Genomic DNA, 26186 nt, shown 5'->3' with positions numbered 1-26186 from the left:
GGAATGGGCCGGCCCATGGTTGCAATGTGACGAGGGAGATCCAGAACAGCCACATTGTGTTTTTCAATAGAGCTCAGAAATTTCAATGTTAAAACATCGGTCGTGGTCTATCTCAAAAAATAGACCCAAGTTATTCCGCCCCCTATCTCTAAGCCCTAGGCTAGAGCCCTCCCACACTGACCGGGCCGGCTTTGGGACGTGCTTTGGCCAACAGGGTATTAGCGAAAGGGTGCAAGCAGAGGTTTGAAAAGTGCTTTGCACACTGGGGCTTGATTTCTTGCTGTCCATGGAACGTCTGCCACCACTGCCAAGTGAGAAAGGCGGAGCAAACGTTATGAGCAGAGGTATGTGACCTAGACACCTCTGTTGCCCCAGGCAACAACATGCCACTTGCCAGGGATGCCAGTGAGGCCCCCTAGATCACCCAGCCTTAACCAGCCCACTGCAGACACAGGACAGCCCAGCAGAGATCAGCTGGGTTAGCCAAGATCAGAGCAGTCCAGTGGGCTCCCAGAATTGTGAGCTAAGTTTTCAGCCACTACATGTTGGGGTGGTTTTCTATATAATAAAAGCTAACTGATGACAACATTTAAATATGTTCGGAGATGAACAAAAGAGCGATCCAGTTCACTCTAATGTCTGATGAATGTCAAGATTTAACAACAAGGACTTTTTTTACATCACTGTTTATGATGGCGGAAAAGCAAAAAAACCACCTAAAGAAACCATCTAAGGTTCTAGGGAAGTGGTTCACAAGTGAAGGCAGAAGCATATACTGGAAGGTATGCCACCACTACCAACGATCAAATTCAGTGTGCCACCAAATTTGGATCAATAGGTACAATGTTACTGCTGCCTAGAAGACATGCTCTTGCAGAACTGGAGCACCGAGCTGAGTGGGTTACACAGTGCAGTGCAGAGGGCATGATGCTGTAGGAAGAATATTTATGGGAATGTGCTGAGCTTTGCTTTTTGAGGATATAAGCGTACACCGTGGAGGCGGTAAACAGCTCTACTCAAGTAAGGACGTACCGTGTTTACCTGAAAACAAGACCTAACTGGAAAATAAGCCCTAGCATCATTTTTCAGGATGACATCCCCTGAACATAAGCCCTAATGCGTCTTTTGGAGCAAAAATTAATATAAGACCCAATCTTATTTTCGGGGAAACATTGTAGTTGTAAAGGGGGGTCAGGCAAACATGTTTTGACAGCGAAAGACATTGTTAGACTGAGTAGCTAGTGTCTTCTAATTTCTTCAAATATGCTGCCAGAAATTATAGGACTTGAAAGTGTTCTCCAAACACAAAAGACATTGACAATCACTGGTGTAGAGCAATCTTTAATGACATGAAAATAATGTTAAGTGAAAGAAGCCAATTGTAAAACAATCTGTACAATCGAATCTAACTTTTGTTATAAAAAGACTATGCGGGCATACGAAAGCATCTGACAGACAGAGGCAGACGTGGTTGTGACCGAGGTTCGGAGAAGGGGAGAAACTTCCCCGAGGCAGTACTGCCAGCAGAAGGAGAGCAGGACTCAGCTTCTTCAATTAGCATTTGTCTTTGGAAGATGGGAGGAGGGGTAGTTCTCATTTTTTTCTTTTTGCTCATTGGTATTTTTTCAAACTGCTATAATAAACATGTACTATTTTTGTACTGAGAAAATTTAATGAAAGTTATAGTTTTTAAAAAGTTTGAAAGCATACTCATGCACAAGCATATGTATACACATATAAAAACATACACCCCGAACCACAGCGGAACAAGACTTTTCTTAAATCATTTTTTGGTCAGTTCCGGCAAGTGTTCGGCCACGACTGCACTCACTCAGAATTTTATTGGGGGTAGACAGTCCCTGGAATTGTAGACTCTTCTCCCATGTGAAAATACATAGGCTCTTTGCAGGCACAATACCCACCTGATTCTCTTGGGAGGTAGGCAGATGTCACATAGCATCACTGTCTGCAGCTAAAGGTAGAAATGAGGCAGTGATCTGTACGCTCTGTTCTTCCATTCTGCAAATCTTCTGCAAGAACGTGAGCAGGTGTGGCTGCCACTTGGCCGTGGAGACTCCCCGCTCATTCAGGGCAACAAGTCAGAGCTCTCTAATGGTCCTGGCAGCCCATCATGGGCAAGTTCATCATGAATTTTCTTCACTGCTGACAGAGCATAGAAGTGTCTTTGTGCATGACCAATTCCTTAAAAATGGCAGGAAGATGACCTAGCTAATCATCAGACCCATTTCTAAAATGCCAGTCAGACGCAGCAGAGCCCAGCTATACTGACTCATCCATAAATGTGGTGAGAACAAAAGCCAAAGTAACCCCCGGGGGATGAATAGCCATGTAACAAGTCCAAGGTTCAAAACGAAAAGCAGTTTATTAAAGATGCCGTAGAAGTACCGTCTATCACTAGACGCAGTGATGGGGCTAAAGTAGGAGAATTTTACAAGATAATGAATTAATGGCGGGGCTACAAAATAGAAAAGGGAGCTAATGAAGCCCGTAGACCATCCTGAACTATTGGTTGAACCGTAAAATAACTGATCTTTTCTAGTAAAGGGAATACAGTTACCAGACATCTAAAAGGATGCCGTCAACACACCACTGTCACCTTTTTGAGCACACTCTTCAGTTCAACTCTACCACTCTATACACTTGACACGGAAATGGAGAGAGGTAAAAAGTAGAATTTTTTTCCTTTTGAAAAATCCTGAGTTAGGACTATAATTCTCCGATTATTGAGAAGGGCAGATCACCTGTCCCTTTCTTCATTGGACCCATTGTAGAGTTAATAAAATCACACCCCATTTCAAAGCTCAGCAAGAAACATGGTAATTGCGCTTTCACCTGCAGTGCCCTAGGCTTTAGCCACTATTCATTCGGCTTCGTCTGTGGACTGCATCCAGGTTCAGCCTCGCCACAGCAGCAACATAACAGCTACCATTTCCTCAGAGGTGACCGTGGGCCAGGCACTAGATGAGCCCTTGGCAGATATTATTCCTTTTATCATCACAAAATTCTTGGAGGTGGGGACAATCATTTCCTCATTCTACACATGAGGAAACCGAGAGGCTTAGAGAAGTGAAGTAACTTCCCCAAGGCAATGCTGCTAGCAGGAGAGCAGGACTCAAGCTCCTTCAAACAGCATTTAAGAGAGGAGGAGAAGCAGCTTGGAGCAGTTGGAGAGGACACGCAGGAACAGTGCTCCAAAGCACACATTCTAGCTCATTCCACCGGGCAAATCACTTAATCTTGCCGCAGAAGGAGGCTCACTTCCCTTGCTCAACTACTTTATAAAAGTTTTGTGAGATCCAAATGACAGCACATACATGAAAAGCCTTGAAACCAGTAAAGCATTTGACAAACAGTAAAGCATTCAACAAATACCATGTGTCCTTTTAGTAATAAAAGGACAAAAGACCAAATCTTACTCCTTAAAAGCATAACACTTCAGGTTGGCCGGATGGCCCAGTTGGTTAGAGCACGAGCTCTGAACCATAGGGTCGCCGGTTCGATTCCCACATGGGCCAGTGAGCTGTGCCCTCCACAACTAGATTGAAGACAATGAACTGCCAGAGGGACAGCCAAATAGCTCAGTTAGTTAGAGTGTGAGCTCTCAACCACAAGGTTGCTGGTTCAATTCCCCCATGGGATGGTGGGCTGCACCCCCTGCAACTAAGATTGAAAACGGCGACTGGACTTGGAGCTGAGCTGCACCCTCCCAACTAGATTGAAGGACAACGACTTGGAACCGATGGGCCCTGGAGAAAAACTGTTCCCCAATATTCCCCATTAAAAAAAAAAACAAACAGTCAGATGTTTAAAAAAAAAAAAAAGGCATAACACTTCGATCATTAGGGCTTTAATGGAAAGGCCATGCCTCCTTTTGTCCCCCAGACTAAATCCTATAAATAAATGGCACAGGATTTTCTTAAGCAATCTTTAACAGACGAAGGACTCAGGCATACACGCTGGTACTTGACCAGGTCTTTGCAGGGAGCTTTAGTGTCTTAGATTTAATGCAGACACCTTGCCTGGGCTATTTATCTTGACTGACGAAAGCAACCATTTTCCTGTTGCTATCAATTCCATTTCAAAGAAACAACCACTGTAATTTTACACCCTTAATCTATGCAATATGAGAATGAGAAAAAAACAACAATGCTTTCTTATGAAAGTGCCACATCATAATAGTAATTCACTTTTTATTATCATCATCATTAATACCAAAGTCCACAGTTGAGGAAAAGTGGATGCTTTATGTACGGGACACCTGCATGTAATATGATACCACAGCGGTTTTTTTTTAGCCACTATGATTTACCAGTCTACTAAAAGGCAACCACACAATTAAAACCTGAACAATTAAAACAATGCAATCTTCTAGCAATTACAAACGATGAATTATCAAGCCAGTGTGGGAGAGCTGAGTAATCTAGCCTTTCAGGTAATCTTTCAGGTCATGTCATGTGCAAATTCTATTTTCCCCTTTCATCTAAGCATCGTTAAAAAGAAAACACACACACAGAGTCCCCCCCCCCCAAAGAACTACCCGCCCTTGGCACATGCGAACTGGGGACGCACCCGCAGCGGGCGGAAGGCGGCACCATCATTCCAACATGTGCTGGAGCATTGACGGGTCTGCCTCCGCCATCCGGAGGCCCCTGTGCAAGTTCTGGAACGTGGCCTCCTTCCCGAAGCGCTGCCTCCAGCGGATGAAGGCCTCCACCATCTGCGACTGCACGTTGTGGGGGTGGTTGGCCTTACAGCGGTAGATATCCGTCTGCGACAGCCCCAGGGACAGCACCACGGGCTCCCACTCGGGGCCCAGCCTCTGGGCCAGCTGGTTAATCTGCCGGTCCGATGGGGAGCTGTTGAGGACGTGCGGAGGGATTCCAGCTATGCCGTCGTCTGTGGAGGAGAAGGACAGCAAAGTGAAAAGAGGAAGCAAACACTTCTTCAGATGCGGGCAGAAAAGAAAAGAGCTGGGAGAACGACATACACTTCCAATGTCAGGGCCAACTTTTCCTTGTCTTCTTAGGAGCTGATCAGTACAAAGCCATGTATACGGGCTTAAGAAATACCATTCAGCAACTATGAAAATGTTTATTATAGAAAATTTGAAAACAAGAAAATAAAATCAACTAATCCCATCAGAGAAACCAACTAGTAATAATTTGATCGATTTTAGTCTTTCATATATAAAGTCTTTCATATACATGTAGGATTCCATCATACATAGTGCTTTGTAACGTGCTTTTTTTCACTTCCATCACTTTCAACAGAGAGGCCAGGCAGGGGACTCTGGGGGAGTCGGAGAATGCCTGTGTGGCCCCCAGTCCCTCCGGCAACGGCCTGTGGGTGCAGGCATGCCTCTCCCGCAGGAATGGCTAGCGCTTGGGGGTAACATGTTAAACGGAACAGCTACTGTTTCCTGATCAACTTGAATATCACAAGAAAGGCTGTAGCTTCTAACAGAAGCAGGAGCCAAGAGGCCCACTGAGAAAAAACAAAACTTAGAGGCCATGAGGTAGCAGGTGGAGAGGAAAGCTGAGTTCACTGTCCCAGCACGGGCCACAGGAGGAGAGTCACCATCCTGGCAGAGCCCAGAGTCAGAAGAGAAAGCATGTGCTGCAGTAAGACAGTGGGAGAACCTGACCTTGAAATCCTAAACTGGATTCCAGTCTCCCGGAGGTCAGCTTGCAGAGGAAGTCTGACCTTGAGTGATGACGGTTCGTGTTCCCAGCATATCCAATGAGAAGGGCCAGCAGTTACACAGAAGGCCTTCCAGAGGAAGGGGGTTAAAGCTAAGTCCTGAACATGGGAAGGAGCTCAGTGAAGGGAAAGGAAAGGAGTATACCCTGTGCAGCAAGAACTGCATGTGCGAAGGCCCTGAGGCAGAAGAACATGGCACATTCAAGGAAGTGAAAGAAATTCAGTGCAGCAAAGTGCCGAGATTGAGAAGGACTCCCAATGTCTACGTTATGGTGCTGGTTACTGGGTAGGCCGGGACTAGAAGTGAGGTCTTGATATTCCTGGTTCAGACATGGGTATGATAGCTCACTGTACTACACTTCCTGTCAACTGCATCACAGGAATTCCAGTCAACCCCACCTCACACTCACCAGCTCACTGTTTTGATTTATGAATTCAATAAGAAGGCAAAAGGCATCCTATCAGAAGAGCTGATGCTTCCCACTGCACGTGCCTTTGGCCTCCAGGCTGCGGCCAATGCCTTAGCCATGAGTTGTAAAATCATTGTCAAGGACTCTGGACTAAGAAGCAATTAAAATAATGATGATATTACTGACCAATATTTTATATTAACAGTAATGATTTTATCGCTTTTATAAAAATACGGGCTCATTAAAAAAAATCAAGCAACACAAAAACATATTAATATAAAGAAGAAAACACGCTATCCAATATCCCACCATTGTATTTACAGTTGGTGAACACCATTTTGGACATGTCTTTATGCACATACACTGTTGGAAGAACAATATAACAGCTTTTTTCTTAGAGTTATTTAATTTTGTTTGACTATAACAGAAGAAAAATAAGAAGTCAACTAAATGGCTTTCTGACCTGCAGTTAAATACTTAAAACACACACACACACACACACACACACACACACACACACACACACACACAGGATTTAACAGAGAAAAAAATGCATGAAAATTTAAGACGTAAATGACATGTTTTTATATTAATACTCACAATGAACACTTTATATCTCCCTCCCTTTCCTCACACCTCTTGACTTTTGTCACTTACATCATTTTTACTTTGCCACGTGCATAACATTTATATTCTTCTGTAACAATAATCCCCCCAGCTGTTCAGTCTTCAAACTACATTATAATGGTTTGAATGTTCACCAGTGTTTTTTGTTGTTGCCGCTGTTTTTTCAACCATGGCATTTCCACTTCTGAGTCTGTTATTCTGATTTGAGTTTTGAGGTTGATTTAATCATTGGGTGGTTCTGTCAAGAAATGTTCATGGTTACTATTTTCCTTGAGTTCTTTCAGATCAAGATTGCTTATTGACTTCACTGCTGAATAATAACTTAATATTTATTTTAAAAATGTCATATTACATTATTTTAATATTGTACTTTTAAATTATGAATATAATTTTATATGATTTAAATACTTGTATTCCTCTTACAAGTTTGTAGACCTTGCTCATATTTCATGGTAGAGAATGTTGGTGTGGAGAATTCTGATACCAACTTGACCGTTCCCATTTTATGTAAATTACTCTTTTTGTCTAGAGTTTACAGTACTGAAACTTTACAGACCAGGGTAGAGCTTGGTCATTTTCTATCTGCTTTTCCAGGCATTTGCATGACCTTCTGAACAAAGGTTTAGTTCTTCCTTCCTTTCAGAAAAAAATCTTCCTGTCTTATATCTTTGCATTCTTTTTCTGCTTCATACGCTGTATGGCTTTGCCTATCCTCCACGACAGTCATTTTCTCTCTCACTGCTTTAACTCCCTGTGATTATCTCATGTCTTTCCTCATGCCACTCATTTGACCTTTGGTTATGTCTGTTCTGGTTTTTTATTTGTTTTTGTCTTTTTTTCCTGGTTCAAATCCCGTATTGTGTTTTTATTTTCAATTTCTTTTCTTTTTTTTTTTTTGGCTCTTCAATCTATCTTTTAAAAATCCCATTCCACCTCACACCCATTAGGATGGTTGCTATTAAAAAAGAAAAAAAGAAAAAGAAAGTAGACTTCCGGTCAAACTCATTGAAACAGAGAGTAGAATGGTGGTTGCCAGGGGATGGGGTGTGGGAGGAAAGAGGAGAGATTGATGAAAGGGAATAAACCTCCTGTTATAAAATTAATAAGGTCTTCCCAGATAAGAAAACGCTAAAGGAGTTCATCACCATCAAACCAGTATTACAAGAAATGTTAAAGGGACTTCTTTAAGAAGAAGAAAAAAAAATATATGAATAATAAAATGGCAATAACTACATACATACCGATAATTAATTCAAATATAAATGGATTAAATACTCCAATCAGAAGACATAAGGTGGCTGAACGGATAAGATAACAAGACCAATACATACTTGCATACTGCTAACATGAGAGTTCAGGTTGAAAGATACACACAGACTGAAAGTAAAGGAATGGAAAAAGATATTTCAGGTAAATGGGAAATGAAAAAAATCTGGAGTAGCAATATTTATATCAGACAAAATAGATTTTAAAACAAAGGTTATATAACAAGAGGCAAAGAAGGATCTAGTAATCCCACTTCTGGATGTTTATCCAAAGAAACCCAAAACACTAATCAGAAAAGACATAAGCATCCCTATGTTCATTGCAGCATTATTTATAGTGGCTAAAATATGGAAGCAACCATTGTCCATTGATAGATGAATGGACAAAGAAGAAGTGGTGCATAGATACAATGGAATATTACTCAGCTATAAAAAAGGACAAAATCTTGCCGTTTGCAAAACATGGATGAACCTAGAAGGTATTATGCTAAGTGAAATAAGTCAGACAGAGAAAGGCAAATACCATATGATTTCACTTATATGTGGAATCTAAAAACCAAAATAAACAAATAAAACAGAAACAAACTCATAGATACAGAGAACATTTTGATGGTTGCCAGATGGGATATGGGTTGGGGGAGTGGATGAAAAGGGGGACAGGATTAAGATTTACAAATTGGCAGTTATAAAAGCAGTCATGGGGATGTAAAGTACAGCATAAGGAATATAGTCAACAGTACTGCAATAATTATGGACAGTGTCAAATGGGTACTAGACTTATTGGGGTGATCATTTCATAAGTTATATAATGTCTAATCACTATGTTGTACACCCAAAACTAATACAATATTGTATGTCAACTATAATTGAAAAATAAAAGAAATTATTTAAAAGAAAATAACAAGTGTTGTGAAGATGTGGAGAAACTGAAACCCCTGTGCACTGTTGGTGAGAAATGTAAAATGGTACAGCTGCTATGGAAACAGTATGGTGGTTCAATTGAAAATGGAATTACCATACAATCCAGCAATTGTACTTCTGGGTTATATACCTAAAGGAACTGAAGCAATGACGTGAAGAGATACTTGTATATCCATGTTCATAGCAGCATTGTTCACAATAGCCAAAAAGTGGAAGTAACCCAAGTGTCTATCAAGGGATGAATGGATAAACAAAACATGGTATATTATATTTTAGAATATTATGCAGTCTTAATAAGGAAAACAATTCTGACCCATGCTACGATAGGTATGAACCTCGAGGACATTATGCTTAGTGAAATAAGTCAGTCACGAAAGGACAAATACTCTATGATTCCACTCATATGACGTACTAGAGTAGTCAAATTCATTGAAATGGAAAGAAGAATGATGGTTGGCAGGGGTTGGGGGAGGGAGAAATGGGGAGTTGTTCAATGGGTACAGTTTCAGTTTTACAAGATGGAAAGGGTCCTGGAGGTCAGTGGCACAGCAATGTAAATGCACTTAACACTACTGAACTATACACTTAAAAATAGAAAAGATGCCAAATTTTATGTATATTTTACCACAATTAAATATAAAAATTTAGAATCTCATTGTTTTATCATAATTACATTGAGTTTTTATTTCTACTGAATCGATAGCAAGCTCTTCTATACCGTGTTTCCCCGAAAATAAGACCTAGCCAGACCATCAGCTCTAATGCGTCTTTTGGAGCAAAAATTAATATAAGACCCGGTCTTATTTTAATATAAGACCCAGTATAATATAATATAATATAATATAATATAATATAATATAATATAATATAATACTGGGTCTTATATTAATTTTTGCTCCAAATAACGCATTAGAGCTGATGGTCTGGCTAGGTCTTATTTTCGGGGAAACACGGTAGCATGAAATACTTGTGAAGCTGAGTTTTCTTGGATTGGCTTTTCTCTCAGACCAGATTGGTTATATGTTTGTTTGTTTGTTTGTTTGCAAGCCATGTTCCTTTCATTCTTCTGCTGTAGCATTTTCACATAACTGTCGTGATACTTCTCTTCATCTTGTACATACTTATGTGTGAGTATCTCTGTCCAAAACTTCTGTTTGCTCTCTTATAGTAAGTTGATGTATCCTTGACACTCTGTTCAATTTATAGGGGACCAGTTGTCTTCTCCCCTGAGCTGTTGCCGTCTGTGTAGTGTCTGCCACTGAGGCGCCGTAGGACTCACTAGGCCTGCCTTTGCTGGATGTCCCAGACCCTGCCCTCTCTTTGGAAGCTAGTTCAGTACTTTACACCAGATCCCACTCTGCCCCGCCAGGGTGCACTCGGTCCTGTGGTCTCGTTCCTGCAACTCAGCACGGAGCCTGGGAGACGGCCTGCTCTGGGTGGCCTTGCTGCCTCTGCTGAGGGTGATTCCTGACAGATATGGAGGCTGTGTACTCACCTCCTCAGCCAGCTTCTTTCCAAACTTATCTGTATTACCAGGAATCCTGAGGACTTTGTCCCCTCACCTTCCCTTCCCAGTATTGCTGCTGAGGGGCCAGGGCGGGGTGTTTTCTGCATTGCCTGCCGCTTTTCAAAGCACATGGCCTAAAGCTGTAATCGTTTTTTTTTGTTCGTTTGGTTGCTGCTGATGAATGTTTTTATTTTAACTGATTTTAGGTTCTGCTCATTGGTGTTAGGGAGGGAGCCTCTGTGACTGGGCTGCATTCTGTCATCATTTTGACGATGGGCCGACTATTAATGCAGCACATGCTCTGAGCCAACTAACTGGAAGTGAGAACAGTATTTGCTCTCATCCTCCACACTGTCGGGGTCACATATGCCTTGTGAATCCTTCCACATAACTAGGAGATGGCCAGTAGTCTGTGGACGCAGGCTGGACAGAGATCAGGGGCACACAAGCACCCCCAGCCTAGAGGACATTGGGACCTTCCAAGAAGAGCTTACATACACACAGAAAGAGACAGTAACAGCTGCTTGGGTAGTCTCACCTCTATTTGGAAAAGCATCCTCACGAGGCGCTTCTAGCTTGTGAATGCTGCTGAATATGAGGTTACTTAAAAATGAGAGTCCTAAGGCTTTCGTGTCAACTCCCATGGACATACTGCATAAAATCAGGTCAAGCTATAAATTAATCCACTGTGACCGTCTGGCCACTGCTTCTCAAAGTTGGTGTGTATACCACTAGTGGTGTGCACATCCAGTGGCTCATGGGTGAACATTCTGTATTAGAATAGTCATGTATCTATTTTAAAACGATTAGAAAAGTACAAATAGCTTTTCAAACTCATGATTGCAAGGATTAAGATAAGTAAATAAAAAAGCAGATAAAGACTGACTAAAAAGTAAAGAACAAAAATCAATTTAAAATAAAAAGCAAATTTAAATAAAAGCATTAAGGTAGTTGTACAGGTGGTACCAAGACTTGGAAAAAATTGTACAAGTAGAACCCAAATGCCTGAAGTTTGGGAAGTCCAGTGCTTCTCAATAAGTGTGCCACTGGCATTTTGGGCAGGACTCTCCACTGTGCGGGGCTGTCCCCAGAGCATAGCAGGGTCATCAGCATCACGGACATGCACCTACTAAGTGCTCGTACCATCCCTCAGCCCAGCCTGAGCACACAGGTCCACACACCCCAGGGTAAGGCAGTACTACCCCTGTTTAGGAACCACCAGATATTATGACATAAGAATATCCAACCCAGTTTTAAAAATCCTAAGCAGGGAGTGAAATCCTTTTATACTGACAAAACGTTCTCCCTTCGACAGATCCTAAATCTTTCATGCAATCCTTTCATGGCATTCTCAGTGAAGTTAAAACTCACCTGTTCCAAAAGGCTCGACATTCTCTGACAAACGCATCTACCACCGTGAAGCCAAGCACCCATTGGAAGGGGTGAACACTCCCAGTCTCCGTATCCCCCGTCCTCCCCACTGACTTTCGCCCCATCTCTGTGGTCATTACAGGAATGAAAGCAGCACAGCATTCGCCCCTCCTTCTCCAACTAACTCTTCCTTCCTCACTCATGCCGGTCAATGGCCTCAAACCTAAAAGTCTCTTTTCCAATTCTTACTGCAGGTAGAGCCATGTCTAAACGATTCACATGACTTTCCTGTGTCTCTTATACAACACTGTTGTCTCTCCAGCTCTCTATGGGCAGAGACTTCTACTTCCGCACCCTCCTTTGCCCGCTTTTAGCTCCTTGCCGAGCATACAATGGAACACAATGCACACTTTTTCAGTAATGGATCATACTTGTAAAACAAAATGTTCCTCCAAGTCGAGTTTCCCAACCTCTTCCAACAGATCTCTGTGCAGACAGCGTGCCCTGGTCTCCCGTGGCTGGGGACGGTACTCTGAGAAAGGAGAGCCCACGGGCCCCGTGTCCCATCTACGTTCCCCTTGTGCCCTGCATCCTGGGATATGCACCTGCCTTAATGATGACCTGAAAGAGCTCTACAGGGTTCAAGAGCACAGCTCAGAGACTGAAGGCCATGGAGGAAAGGAAAGGCCCAGGAGACATGGAAACAGCTGCTACGTGTGTCAGATAAATCTGCAGTCAGGGATCTAGAAAAACAGAAAGGTCTTTTAACTATAACTTCAGTTATTGTGAGATATAACTGGAGATGCTGTAAGCACATATGAATTCTTTGTAAGGGTGACACAGTTGGGGTCACCCTTACAAAGGGTGTAATGCTTTTAAATGGGATAACACTTTTAAAAACTATACACATTCCCCAGATCACTGCTGCTGTGAGTTATTACTGATGAAGGTGTCATATGCTTCAGGGTTGCTGGACCAAAAAAACAAAGAAAGGTGAGCTAAGAGACTTTTCCCCTCCAGTGAGGCCACTTTTTAGGAGTGAAAGGCTAATCCCTGCTTGAGGACATTTAAGGCTTCTGTTCAGGTCAAGTCCACTCATGTTCCATTGACTAAAGCAAGACATGTGACCAAATCCAAGACTAACAGGACAGAGAATTAAATCTTCTCACAAGGTGGGAGAAGTAAAAATGTGCTGAGCAACAATCTATAAGCACTTGCAAATATACTAATAAATTTTTAAAATGTATAAAATGATACATTACTGGGAATATATAAAATGTCAAAATTGGTGCAGGAAAGAATAGAAAACTTGAATAAACCAAAGTATTAGTGGCAATCAAAGCCCACCCTTGCTAAAGAGCCCTCGGCCCACTTGGTTTTACAGGTGAGCTTTACCAGTTCATGGGACATTTAATTTCCTACTTTATGTAAGTTTTTTCCAGAAAATAGCAAAAGAACAAAAGCTGTATAGCCCATTTTATTAGGTTACTGTACTTTTAATCCCAAACAGGTTAAGGAGAATATATTAAAAAAAAAAAAAATCACAGGCTCATTTTAGTTATAATTTTAGATGCAAAAATCATAAATATTAATTGAGTAAAAAAAATCTATTTAAAATAATAGATGGTGAACAAGAAGAATTTATCCCAGGGTTGGAATAATTTCAACATCATAAAAATCTATCAATTAATGCAACACATCATAGTCTAAAGACAAAAGTCATTATCTTAACAGATACAAAAAAAAAGCATTTGATAAAATCTGACATTTATTTATGATTTTTTTTAAAAAAGATTTCTTTAAAAATTAGGAATATGGGGAATTTTTTTAACTTGGCAAAGATCATAAAAGTCTTCAATAAGCATTTGATTTAATGGATAACTTTAAAATGTATTCCCTTTAAGAATGGGAACAAGACACAGATATCCACAATCATATCACCATTACTGTAGAATACAATAGTGGAGGCAGGTCCCAACCAATGTTATAAAGAATGAAGAAGAAATTAGGTTTTTCCTCTACATCTCTGAGACTATTTCTGTTTACTTTGCCCATTTATTCAGATCTTTGGATTCCATATATAAGTGAGATCGTATAGAGGAAAAACTGATGGTTGCTAGGAAGGACGGGGGGTGGGGATGAGGGAGAAAGGGAAGGGATTAGACAGCACAAATTGGTAGCTACAGTATTGCCTTGGGGATGTGAAAGACAGTTTGGGCCATATAATCATTAATGTTGTAAAGATTGTGTAGGGTGTCAGATGGGCACTTGTCTTATTAGGGAGACCACTTCATGGATGGTGTAGGTGCCTGACCACTGCACTGCACACCTGAAGCTGAAGCTGAATAATATTGTATGTTAACTATAATTTAATATATACAGTCACGGACTATGGAGTACAGCATAGGGAATAGAGTCAGTGGAACTGTAATAGATATATACGATGTCAGAGGGGCAATAGATTGGGGGTGGGGGGTTGTCACTTTGTGAGGGGTGAAATGTCTCACTATTGCATTGTTTAGTACACCTGAAACTAATATAAATAAATAAATTAATTAATTAATTTAAAAAAGAAATTAGGTATAAGCATTTGAAGGGAAGCGATAAAACTATCACTATTTTCAGACTCTATGATCTAATGTATAGAAAAAGACCAGGATCAATATATAGCCCATTAGAACAAATAAGAGGGCTGAGCAAAATTTCCACACAAAAGATCAATTTAAAATAAATAAATAAAACAGCATTTCTACATTCTAGCAATATCAAATACAAAATATAATAAAAAAAATAAAGTAAGCAATGAAAATCATAAGATCTCGAAATTAAATAATGCAAAGATCACATAAGATCTCTATGGGGCCAATTTTAAACCTTTATTTAGACACACAAAGCAAGATATGAATAAATGGAGAGTCATTCTTATGTTGGGTGGGATGACATTATTATAATACAAAGATGACAATTCTTGTAATGATATTTAAAATTTCATACTGGGGGAAGGAGAGGTTTTCTCCAAACTGGGGAAAACTAGCTAATTATGTAGAGAAAAATAAAACTGAACTTTTACTTCACACCACAATGTGAATTCACGTGACAGAATCCACGTGGGTAAAAACCCAAATATAAAAGGTAAAACTATAAAGTTAATGGAAAACAATGTAGGATTATCTTTATGACCTGCAGTGGGAAGTGACTTTTTAAATCAATACCCAAAAGATGAATTTTTTTACATCAAAACTAAAGATTTCTGCTCAGCAAAGGAGACCATGATCCACACTGACAGAGCAGAATTAGAAAAGAAATGTGTGAATACTATACATAGATGTATAAGGTACTCCTGAAATTAAGAGTTAAAGATAAGACCCTCCACGGGAAGGAAGATAAGGGCATGGTTAGGTGATTCAAATGAGAGGAAACACAAAAGCAAGCATATAAACAGATGCTCAAATGCAGAAATTTAATCAAAATGTAAACAACAGTGATAAATCACTTGATGTGCATAGAAATCTAGACAATACCAAGTTGTGGCTGAAATGTGGAGATGTAATGAACTTTATTCACTGCTGGTGGGAATGAAGACTGGGCAGCCATTCCAGAGAGAACTCTGGCAGTGTAGGTAAAATTAAACATAGTACACAATCTTGCTCCTGGGTGTACGTATTTAAAAAAAATTTCTGAAAAAAAAAACCCCAAAAAACCATAAGGGACATGTATAAGGCTGTCTGTGCAAAGTTACATTATTTGTGTTAGCAAATATACATACACCTTATAACTCAGTGATCCTGTCTGGGGTTTATATATTCCAGAAAAATTCTCATACAGATTCATGAGGGGTCATGTATGAGGTTGTTCTATACCAGGTAAACTGTGGGAAGAAAGGAGCTGGAAGTAATCTAAGAGCTTACTACTAGGGGAACAGATAAATAAATATGAATGAGCACATAGGGAATACCACGCAGAGTTGGAAAGAATGGGCTAAATCAAACATGTAAGAAAAACAATGAAATCTATATCAATGCAAATTTTTAAGTACATGTTCAAAATAACACCATTTACAAAAACACACACAAATAAAAGAATACAAATAAAAGAATATCTATCAGACAGAATAGTCAGTTATGGGAGGAAAGGGAATGGATGCGGGGTGGCTGCCAGGCTGAGAAAGCTAACCTGACCCACCACCTCCAGGGCCCACAGGGTAACCTTGGTCTCTGAGTGCAATGGCTGGCAGAGAAATCCCTCTGGGTCAGGGACTGGCTGCCTGGAAATGAAAGAAAAGCACTTTGAAAAGAAAACTAATTAGAACCCCTTGTTCTGATAGATAATCACAGAGAACAATCTGATCCTCACAGAGAGGTGGAGAAATAAACTGGTCTTTCTAAAATCGATTTCCAGGATGATGAAGTGGCAGCCTACTCCAAATAACAAGGCCGTGTTGCAAAATACAAGTAAATCATACTTACTATAATGGAAAACTTGATTTGACTATGAAGTAAATGGAAGGTCAACAACAAAATTGTTAGCAGTAATTGAGTTCTCAATTAAAAGGTAGGAGGTAGGGTGGACACAGCTCTGGGCTAAGAATTAGCACGCCTGAGTACCATCTAAATTTGAATCTGCCACCAGCTAGTCATGTAACCTGGGATAAGTCATTTAGCCTCTCTCAGATTGTTTTCTCATTTGTAAAAGGTAAAGCCAGATTGATGTAGAAATATTTTTCCTGTGAGTCCCCAAATGATGTAGGTGATGTTGGACCTGCCGGCAGTTTCTGGGTGTGGGCCGGGATCCTGTCTCGTGAGACAGAAGAATGGAAACACGGACCAGGGAGAGGCAAAGAGTTTTAAAAAGAGGATAGTTTATTGAAAGCAAAGAGTCAGAGCTCCCGAGTGGGAGGGGGTCCCGAATAGTGGTGGCCCTGTGACTGAAGCAACAGCTCTTACTTTTATACCTTCTCTTGCCTGTTTGGGGAAGGGGAGCTGTTTGGAGAAGGGAACTGTTTGAAGAAGGGAACTGGCACCTTCTAATGAAATTTGTCTACCAGGGTTGTTCAGTTTTGCCCATCCTGAAGGGATTAGCAAAGTAACCCACCCTTATCTATCAGATCTGCTCCATTTGTCAGGCCAAAAGGAATTTTATGATTAACCTCAAGGCCTTTTGTCCTAGAGAGAAGGAGTGATTTCAAATCCTGAAGTTTTAGGATATGGCTGTCTTTGTTTATTCCACCAGGGACCTCCCTGTCTACCTAGGGACATGCTAGCTAATCTGTATTAAGATGACTTCCAGCCTTTGTTTAGATATGACACGTTATATATACTATCTTGTTAAAAAGCAGTTTTGTTTTCTACAGATCTTATGTTTTCTGACTTCTCATTAATCAACAATTACTCATTTATCGTTGTATCACTCTTTCCTACATGTATTCTAAGACAAAACCAAGACGTGCTTTTGCAATGGCTTTTTGCTTAGTTTCTGCTTTTTAAAGATCACTCATGGAAAATTATCCTCCCATAGCAAAAAACAATGAAGTGAATATTGGCACAGTGAATTTTTTCAAAACAGTATAACAATTTTTAAAAGTTCAAGTTGCTGGGTCATCCATTTTCCTCACATACACTCATGGACCTGACCCAACTCCATTAATTTGTCATCCATCCTGCTCCTTGAACATACCAGCCAGGCTGGAACCTGGGGGCCCTGCATTAGCTGGTCCCTCTCCGTGGAACATTCTTCTGCTGACTTCCTCCATTAAAGAGCCCGCTCTGACCACCCTATTCTCAATCATGACTCTCATTTTCCTCTGTGGCCCTTCTTATCCACAGACCACCTTGTAACATGCTATATATTTTATGGGTGTGCTATATTTGTTGTTGCTGACTGCCGCCACCCCACACACTCGTGCCATCCCTGCTGGAATATAAGCTACTCACAGGCAGGAGAGCTTTGTCAGTTTTGTTCAGTGATGTATCCCAGGCACCAACAGTGCCTAGCACACAATAGGCACTCATTACATAAATGGATACCATTGGACAAATGAACAAATTAAAAGGAATGATCCATTACAATTAAGACATTCATTTAGCTCTGCTCTCCATGGCCACAGTGTTACCAAATGCTCCCACGTTTCGTTTACTTCGCAGTTAAAAACCAAAGAAATTATATTGCATAATCTGGGAATGGACAGAAAATAAAAAAGGGGGGCAACTTCATAGGAGCAAAATATTGCCAAGGTTCAGGGTCGGCAGCTACTCACTTTCTGTACTAACTAGGACACAGTGAACTCCTCCCTCACACATCCGTGTTTAACTTGAAGAGACTTAGAAACATAGACTCCAAGATGGTGTCTGGGTAAATATGGCAGAGTGAGGCCTGCCCCAGAGTCTCTACTCCCCAATACTACGGAAATGAACAAAAGGTAATAAAAAAGAAGTCAACCAAGAAAGACGGCAAAAGCACCCTCCAATTCCTACCTCCCTGAAGCTTTATCAATATTGAATAAAACTCCACTCTGATATCCCCAAATCAGGAGAGGGCTAATGAATTAACTGGGTTTTCCTATGATTTTTCTCTTCTGACTTCGGTAGATTGGGGATGGCGAGTGCTACGTGGTGGGATAGGGAGATCAGAAATGTGAACAACGGGGATGGACACTCCCTGGCAGACGTGACAAGACCTTCCCTGGGTCTCAGGAGAGACGAAAGGGCACAGGTGTTGCAACGTGGCCCACACAGAAACCACTCAGCCCAGCTCACTCCTCTGCCCCGACTCCTCCGCCGACATGTGTCCTTTAAGCTGAAGAAAGTGGACAGAACAGGACATGCCCAGTCCTCAGAGGGCCACAGACAGGGGTGCAGAAGGGTGTCAAAGATAAATCACCCCAGTGTGTCAGAGCACCAAAGGCTGAGCAAAATTGAAACATGAATAAGAGGGAATGAAATGGCATGGTAACTGAGTAACATACTAATTTCTTAGTCACTAATAACAAGTGATTTAAAAAGGGAACATTATGTGGAAAAAAACTGACCAAAAAATCCACAATCCCCAAGGAATAAGGGGAAGTATTTTGTCATAGAATAACTTAAGAGCATTAATAGAAAAATGAATATTTTTTTGGTAAAACAAGAGCTTAACAGTGAGATAATCAAATATAACCAAATAAAATTTAAAAAGAAGCTTTTCATACTAAAATGATAAATTTAGGGCCAAAAGAGCACATCATGTAACTAATAAATAAATTAGAAACACCAAGGAATGGAATTAACATGACTCAAAATAAAATTATTTTGAAAGTTTCGAGGTAATCAGACATAGAAGGCAGCCTTTAAAGCAATTAGAGAAAAATGACAGATACAGAGGAGAGAAAAATCTAGTCCATTAAAAGGTTAATAATGGGCACCCCTAAAGTAGAATATCCACCCAAAGTATTCGAAGATCTAACACAAAAATACATCCCTAAAATGAATAAGTATCAGAATCTCTAAGTTGAAAGAACATACTCTGTTTTAGGAAAAATTGAAGTAGAATAATGAACTGTGAGACATATTCTGGCTAAATAATTGAATTTCTCGTTCCAAAAAATGATTCTTCAAGCAGAAAAAGCAAGTTGCCTACAAGAAGGAGTAAGCCAGTCAAAATTTTCAACAGTATTTTAAATGCAAAAGATAATGAAGCAATTCCTCCAAAATTCTAAGGGGAATAAAGTATAGTCTCTGAACATTATTCCTAGCCAAGATGATTTTCAAACACAAAAGTAATCGGGAGATATTTTTGAACATGAAAACAACTTAAGAATCCACCATTTAAAAATCTTGACAATCTAGTCAGTGCAATAAATAAAATTTAAAAAATCAGCAGTGGCAAACAACCAAGGGTGGGTAGGGGGAAATGGTTTCCTTCAGATGTAGGCAATAGTGGACGCATTGTTTATAGATAATTTTTAAAAAAGAAACAAAACCACTGAAAATCAGTGTGCTTTTCCTATCACCATGTACCAACAATTCAAATGACAAAATATCTCTCCTTCCTGGGGTGAAACGCTCCCCCATCAGACTGTCTCCCCAAACCTGCTTCTTGTTATCAAAATAGGAAAGCCACAGTAAAAAGATCATTACTGGACAGTGAATTTATCTAAATAAAAAACTAATTTTAAACAACTGAACATAACATAATGTTATATATCTCGATTTTATGAAAACAATAATATGACTACTCAAAATCAAGGCTAGATTATAGAATAGAATGTAAATATTATATACCTTGAGCGTGTGAAAATACCATCGTAACTAACCAAAATCTAGAGGGAAGAAAGGAAAGAGAGTGAGATGCCTATGATCTCACTTATCACAGCAGGAAGAAATCAATACTGTCTGAAATGGAGATGGCAGCAGTCAGGATAAGCTAAGTGATCTATGGCAGGAAACAAGCCCTGAGCCTCAGTGACTTGACAGAACATGAGTTCGTGTCTTGCTCACTGCAAACCCGCCTTCGCAGGCCCACACAGCTCTTCAGGGCAGCCTCTCCCGGGCTGGTTCTGTATTTTATGCCACACTGATGTCATGCTGCTCCACAGTGCATGGGCATCCATGCTCACCAAGACAGGGAAAGAAAGGGAGAGACTGGAGATCTGGCAATTAGGCAATTAAATCCATCCATCCATGAGTGACACTGGTCACTTCTGCTCACATTTTGTGGCTAAAGCCAAGTCACAAGGTCACACCTACCTTGAAGGGAGTGAGGAAACAGAATTCTCCTATATCCCAGAAGGGGGAGAGAACTAGGTGAACAGCAATAATGTCTGCTAAGAAATACAGTTGGAGAAATAGGAAAACCAAAACCAAAAACATCAAGTTCTTCATCACCTCTTTCCTTAACCTCAAAGAAAAAAAAGTAACATTTGTTACTGTTAAAAATTTGTTACTGAACTTTGAAAAAAATGTTCAAATTTCAGTAATTTCTTAATTTTCACTTTCTTTCTCCCCAGTAAAATTCAAATAAAATTAAATGTAATGGCTTTTAAATTTAAAAAATTAGCATGTATCATATGATCCCACATTTATGAAAGTGTTTCCAACCATCCATCCATCCATCCAACCATCCAGTACATCCACACATATGCATAGAGAGATATCCAACAAAATGAGGTTTATTTCTGAGTGATAGGATTCATAATCTTTTTCTTTTTGCTTTTTTGTATTCCTTGGATTCTTTACAAAAAGATATAGCATTTTGATAAACGGTAGATTCATTATTAGAATATGAATAAATTAGAAATAATATTTGACCTTATATTATTAAGCCTTAAAAGTACTGGATGGTAAAAGAGAAACACGTTTTTACATTGCTATAGGAAAGGAAGGAGGATGAAAGGTGGAGAAAATGTGCTATTTCATGACCATTATTATACACTGTTTGAAACTACAAAATGGGTAAATGCTGATAGCTTCAGACCATGCAGCTGGTTTGAATCAGCTATATAAAGGACATACATTTCTATTTTACCAAATTTTTAAAAGTCTTTTATGTCTTACTCAGAATAGTTGATATATTCAGTTGTTTATTGAGTTTAATAGAAGTGCTCTGTGAAAATGGAGTTGGTTTTTCCCATTTAAAAAATATGAATATTAAATACAAAGGTACAATTAATAAATTGAAAAGGAAAAAATAAACTTCTAATCAGAACTGACATTCATCAGACACTGTAGGGACGGTGCTGAGAGCCCACAATAGTTTTGGGGGGGGCCATGAAAATATTTTAATATCTTTTTAATTCAGAAGACAAATGAATTTTAGGTCAAAGAAAATGTTTGAATACATAATATTATATATTCATCTTTATACCAACACAGTCAGAAACTATAATTTTTAATATTTTTTATAGAAGAAGGGGCTCACAAAAGCCCCCATGCCTCCAGCCAATTAAAGTCATAACGTGGCCCTGTTTCTAATATTTCTAAGTCAGAAATTCATTGGCAGATGGCAAAAATCACTTGGTTTATTGAAACACGTACTTAAAAACTACGTTGTGAAGTTAAAATCAGTGTAGTTGTTGAAAGACAACATTCCAAAGTGCCTTGTCAGTTACTCAGAGTAGCACAGATGACTAATGTAAATTCTTAACATTAATGAACAACACTGTTTTTTTTAACAGGCATTAAAGAGTCCTTTATATGAAAGTTATATTATATGGATACAAAGTTTTGAGCCTTCCGTTTTCTAAATAGGAACAATGAACCCTTTAATCACAGTATTTCCCCCAAATGAGTGTTCTCCAAATTTTCAAAATATTAAAAAAATATTTGTAACTTAATTTTAGTCTGCAAGATCAAATACATAAAAGTTTAAACTGATACCCTGACTAAAGAAAACATGGTCCCTTGACAGTGTATTTTTGCTGCTGGTTTGTGGGCAGTAAAGAGGAAAGAGAGAATTAGTTCAAGAGGCTTCGATTGCATATTAAAATATAAAATAACAACTCTCATAGATTTAAGTTTTCCTTTATAAGTCCTAAACCTGCTTAGAAGAGGGATAATGTTACCATTAAGGAGTGCTTACAGGCACCAAAAGTATATTCCTTTGATGGCGTTCAGCTGGGTTGAGTGGCTTGGCAATAAGACCAAAGAAATAAAAAAGGTCGAAGTCACATAAATTTGCCAAGCAAGATCTTTCAAAGCCATGACACGGCAATAATCTTAAAAATAAAACTTTCAGTCCTCTTATCAGCAACCTAGGGAGAGAGACAGAAGGCAGGCTTTTAATTTGATGCCTTCCCACAACTGGAAAGGACAATACGTGTGGTGACTGACATAATCAAGAATCAAAATAATGTGGATAGATTGATGGAATGATACTGACAAGATTTAATTTGTTTGGGGATGAAAGTGACATCCCACCAACCTTAAAAAAAAAATCTATCAAAAAGACTCAGATTGTTTTCCACTTGCTTTAAATGCACTCTAGGAGAAAAGGTTCATATGTTTTAATTGACTGCAAATGCAATCTGACCCTTGCAAAAATAAAAAACAAACAAAAAAAAACCCAAAAATACAAAAACAAAAGAAAACCCAAGTGCAATCTTATTCCCAAATATATTAGTTTGGAATAAAGAACAAGGGAGATGACAGTCTCCCAGAATTCGCATTAGTCAGAGAGACCCGTTCCAAATCAATGATCTGACTGCATATCACATGGACACAGAGGCAGGCAAAGCCTGAATGCAGGGTCTGCCCAGAGACGTTAACCTACAAGCACATGTGTACTCAGTGAGAAAGCATTTGGCATCTACCACGGTGAACTATGAGCTCTAGCATGTAGAGACTGTGTCTGTTGTGTTCTTCGTGAGGATCTAGCACACGCCTGGGATATCACAGCTCCCGAGAAGTACCTTTTAAGACTTTAGTTTGACAACGTATGGAGCAGGTGCATTTCCTGAGGGGATGCACTCAGATTTCGCATAACGCGAGACTGACCTGGCAAAGCACAGCAACACTGCTGTGAGGCAAGAGCTAAGCTCAGGAGAGAATTCCACTTGGCTTTGGAATTTTGTGATTCTTGGCAAAAATCTTAATTTTCTAGGATTTGCATTATTTCAAATTTTGTGCCTCAAGTGAGACTTCGGTAATAATTTTTATCAACTAATTCAAAGATGCCTGATTTCACATAAAATGTACTGTCACTCTGTGGCTAGATACATTAATTCAGCAAATATTAATTGAAACCTACTATGTTCCCAGGTAATTTTTAGTGCTAATGTTACATCAGTGGGCACATTTAGCTGTTTACGTAAATTGTGTGCAGTCTGTCTAAGTTCTATGGAACTTAGGGCTTGAAAACTATCTGTCTAAACCAATTCATTTAGTTTACCAATGAAGGGGGAAAAAATTACTTAGGAATTGAAGTCACTTGTTCACTCTCACAATTAATTGGTCATGGAGCTCAGAAGACGGTGATCAGAAGATGCCTGTCCGAGCAGGTATTCAGACCTGGCTATAGTTGCAAGTAAGCAGCTGGAGTTAAAAATTTGGAGGCACATTTATAAAAGGATCTCAGAAATAATAGGATCATCCTTACTAAGTATTCTTTTAATATCCTTGTTTACTGCCTCAAAAATGAAAATGTTTCCAGACTATGTTTTCCTATGTTTTTTAACCAAAAATTTATTTTAAAACTATGCGTGTATTAGAAGCACATGCACGTATATATGTATGTGTGAAACTGAAAGAAAACTTTTAGCAAAACAAAAAACATGTGCCTTTACTATATGCTATCTTATTTTATTTAATTTAAATCCTGATTAGCAACCACTAAATTGATTTCAAGTTCCACTAATGGTCAGTGACGAGAAGTTTGATGAACACTGTTCTAGTGGACACTCAGCTGGCTAATTTCTATTCTATGTACAATAATTAGCTCACACGTCACCTCCTCGGAGAAGCCTTCCAGGATTCCTCCAAGCATGATCAACCAGGCCTTTCTTTAAAGCCTGAAACGAGTGACAGTGAGGTTACTGGGAAGGACCAGATTCAGCAGCGAATAGCAGGTGGCACTGGAATGCCTCTCTATGCCACCTAAGCCCCACATTGGAGCAGGAGCCCCTTAAGTCCAGAGGCAGAGAAAGTCTTCCCAACCCTCATTCCCAACTCATCATATATTGAGTCTCAATAAGCAATTGTTGAAATTCATTTTTAGGGAGCTGATGAAAGAGCTGACCCTGAAAGCACATAAAAGAGCTCATCCATCACAGGCAGCACACTGGTACCAGTGGACTAAATTTGGCCCACAAATGTGTTTAATTTGGCCTGTGCCGTTCCAAAAACTAGAGAGACAGCATTTGAAAATTGGGTGGTTTCACAAAATTCCAGATTTGTGGCTTTGCCTGTCAGCTTACCAGAGTCATCCTCAGGTTGGGTAACCCCCAACTTCCACTCTCTCCCACAACGCATGCGAAAGCCCAGTCACCGGGCTGCTTTCCCATGTCCAGGTCCTCTCAGGCCCTACAGGTGTTCAATTTGTGAGTCTGTACCAAGTAATGAGAGAAAATCACGTAGAGTACAATAGTCTAATACTTGGTGAATGAGCCTCCAGCCATGTCGGGAAAGGAAGAGAACATAGCAAAAGAGACCCTTCTTACTCAAGAAAGCACAGACCCTCCCAAGTACCTGCCATCTTTTCCCAGAGGTGAAAGGCTGCCTGAGAGAACTGTCTTCACTCTCTTTCTCCCTCTAGGAGGAGATGAAAAACAAAAGATGGGGTGGGGAGTGGAATCATAAGAAACAAAGACCAGAACTAGAACATTTTATTTTTTCTGTGTCCTTTGGCATTGAACAACACCATTTTGCACAGGTGGGTTTTTAATAAACTTGAAAGGAAGGCTGTGGAAAATTTTTTAAGTGCTGCATTGGTCTCAAAAATTCCAGTTGTTCAGATATAAAAAGTGATGTTTGAATACCTCCCTGCCATAGACACATCCTCATGAATGCCCCAAAACTCTCAATCAAAACCACTTTCAATCAAAATCCCAGCATAGTTTCAAGTAAATATTGACAAGCTACTCCTAAAATTTATAAGGAGATATGAAGGAAGTCGAAGAGCCAAAATCGTTTTGAAAAAGAACAAAACTGGAGAAATTACACTACCTGATTTCAAGACTTATTCTAAAGCTAAAGAAATGAAGACAGTGTGATATTAGTGAAATGATAGACAAATAGACCAATGGAACAGAAGTCCAGAAATAGATCTACACCTATATGGAAAACTGATTTTCAACCAAGGTACTTAGGCAATTCAGTGGAGAAAGGGTAGTCTTTCCAACAAATGCGGCTGAAACAGTTGACTATCCATAGCCACACACAAAAAAGACAGAACTTCAATCCATATCTCATACCACATACAAAACTTAACTCAAAATGGATCACTGACCCAAATATAAAACCTACAACTACAAAACTTCTAAAAGAAAACAACAGGTGAAAAAACATTTGCAACCTCAACTTAGGCAGTTTTCTTAAAAACACCACCAAAAGCATGATCCATAAAAGAACAAATTGATAAATGGATGTCATCAAAATATAAAACTGCTCTTTGAAAGACACTGTTAAAAGAATGAAAAGACAAACTCACAGACTAGAAGGAAATATTTGTAAATCGTGTATCTTATAAAGCACTTATATATAGTATATACAAAGAATTATCGAATCTTAGTAAGTAAACAAACAACTCAATTTAAAAACAGGCAAAGATTTGAACAGACATTTCAGTTAAAAAGATATGTAGATGGCAAATGAACACATGAAAAGACGCCCAACATTATTAGTCAACTGAGAAATGCAAATTAAAACCACAGTGAGATACGACTATAGACCTATTAGA

The 26186-nt window shown here is 39.5% G+C and overlaps 1 protein-coding gene across 3 annotated transcripts in view; it reads right to left on the bottom strand.

Annotated features, from left to right (window-relative positions):
- Positions 1-3771: 3771 nt before the first annotated feature.
- CRADD (CASP2 and RIPK1 domain containing adaptor with death domain) overlaps positions 3772-26186 on the bottom strand; it is a 192889-nt gene continuing 170474 nt past the window's right edge. For all 3 annotated transcript variants that reach the window (XM_033116240.1, XM_033116239.1, XM_033116241.1), the window contains exon 3: positions 3772-4917. In XM_033116240.1, the coding sequence (XP_032972131.1) occupies positions 4616-4917 (302 nt within the window). In that variant the 3' untranslated portion in view covers positions 3772-4615. The remainder of the gene's footprint in view (positions 4918-26186) is intronic.

The sequence above is a fragment of the Rhinolophus ferrumequinum genome, chromosome 10, assembly GCF_004115265.2.
Source record: "Rhinolophus ferrumequinum isolate MPI-CBG mRhiFer1 chromosome 10, mRhiFer1_v1.p, whole genome shotgun sequence".
NCBI classification, from domain to species: domain Eukaryota; kingdom Metazoa; phylum Chordata; class Mammalia; order Chiroptera; family Rhinolophidae; genus Rhinolophus; species Rhinolophus ferrumequinum.
Note: the sequence above shows the minus strand (reverse complement) of the source record. Positions and strands in the feature narration are given on the sequence as shown.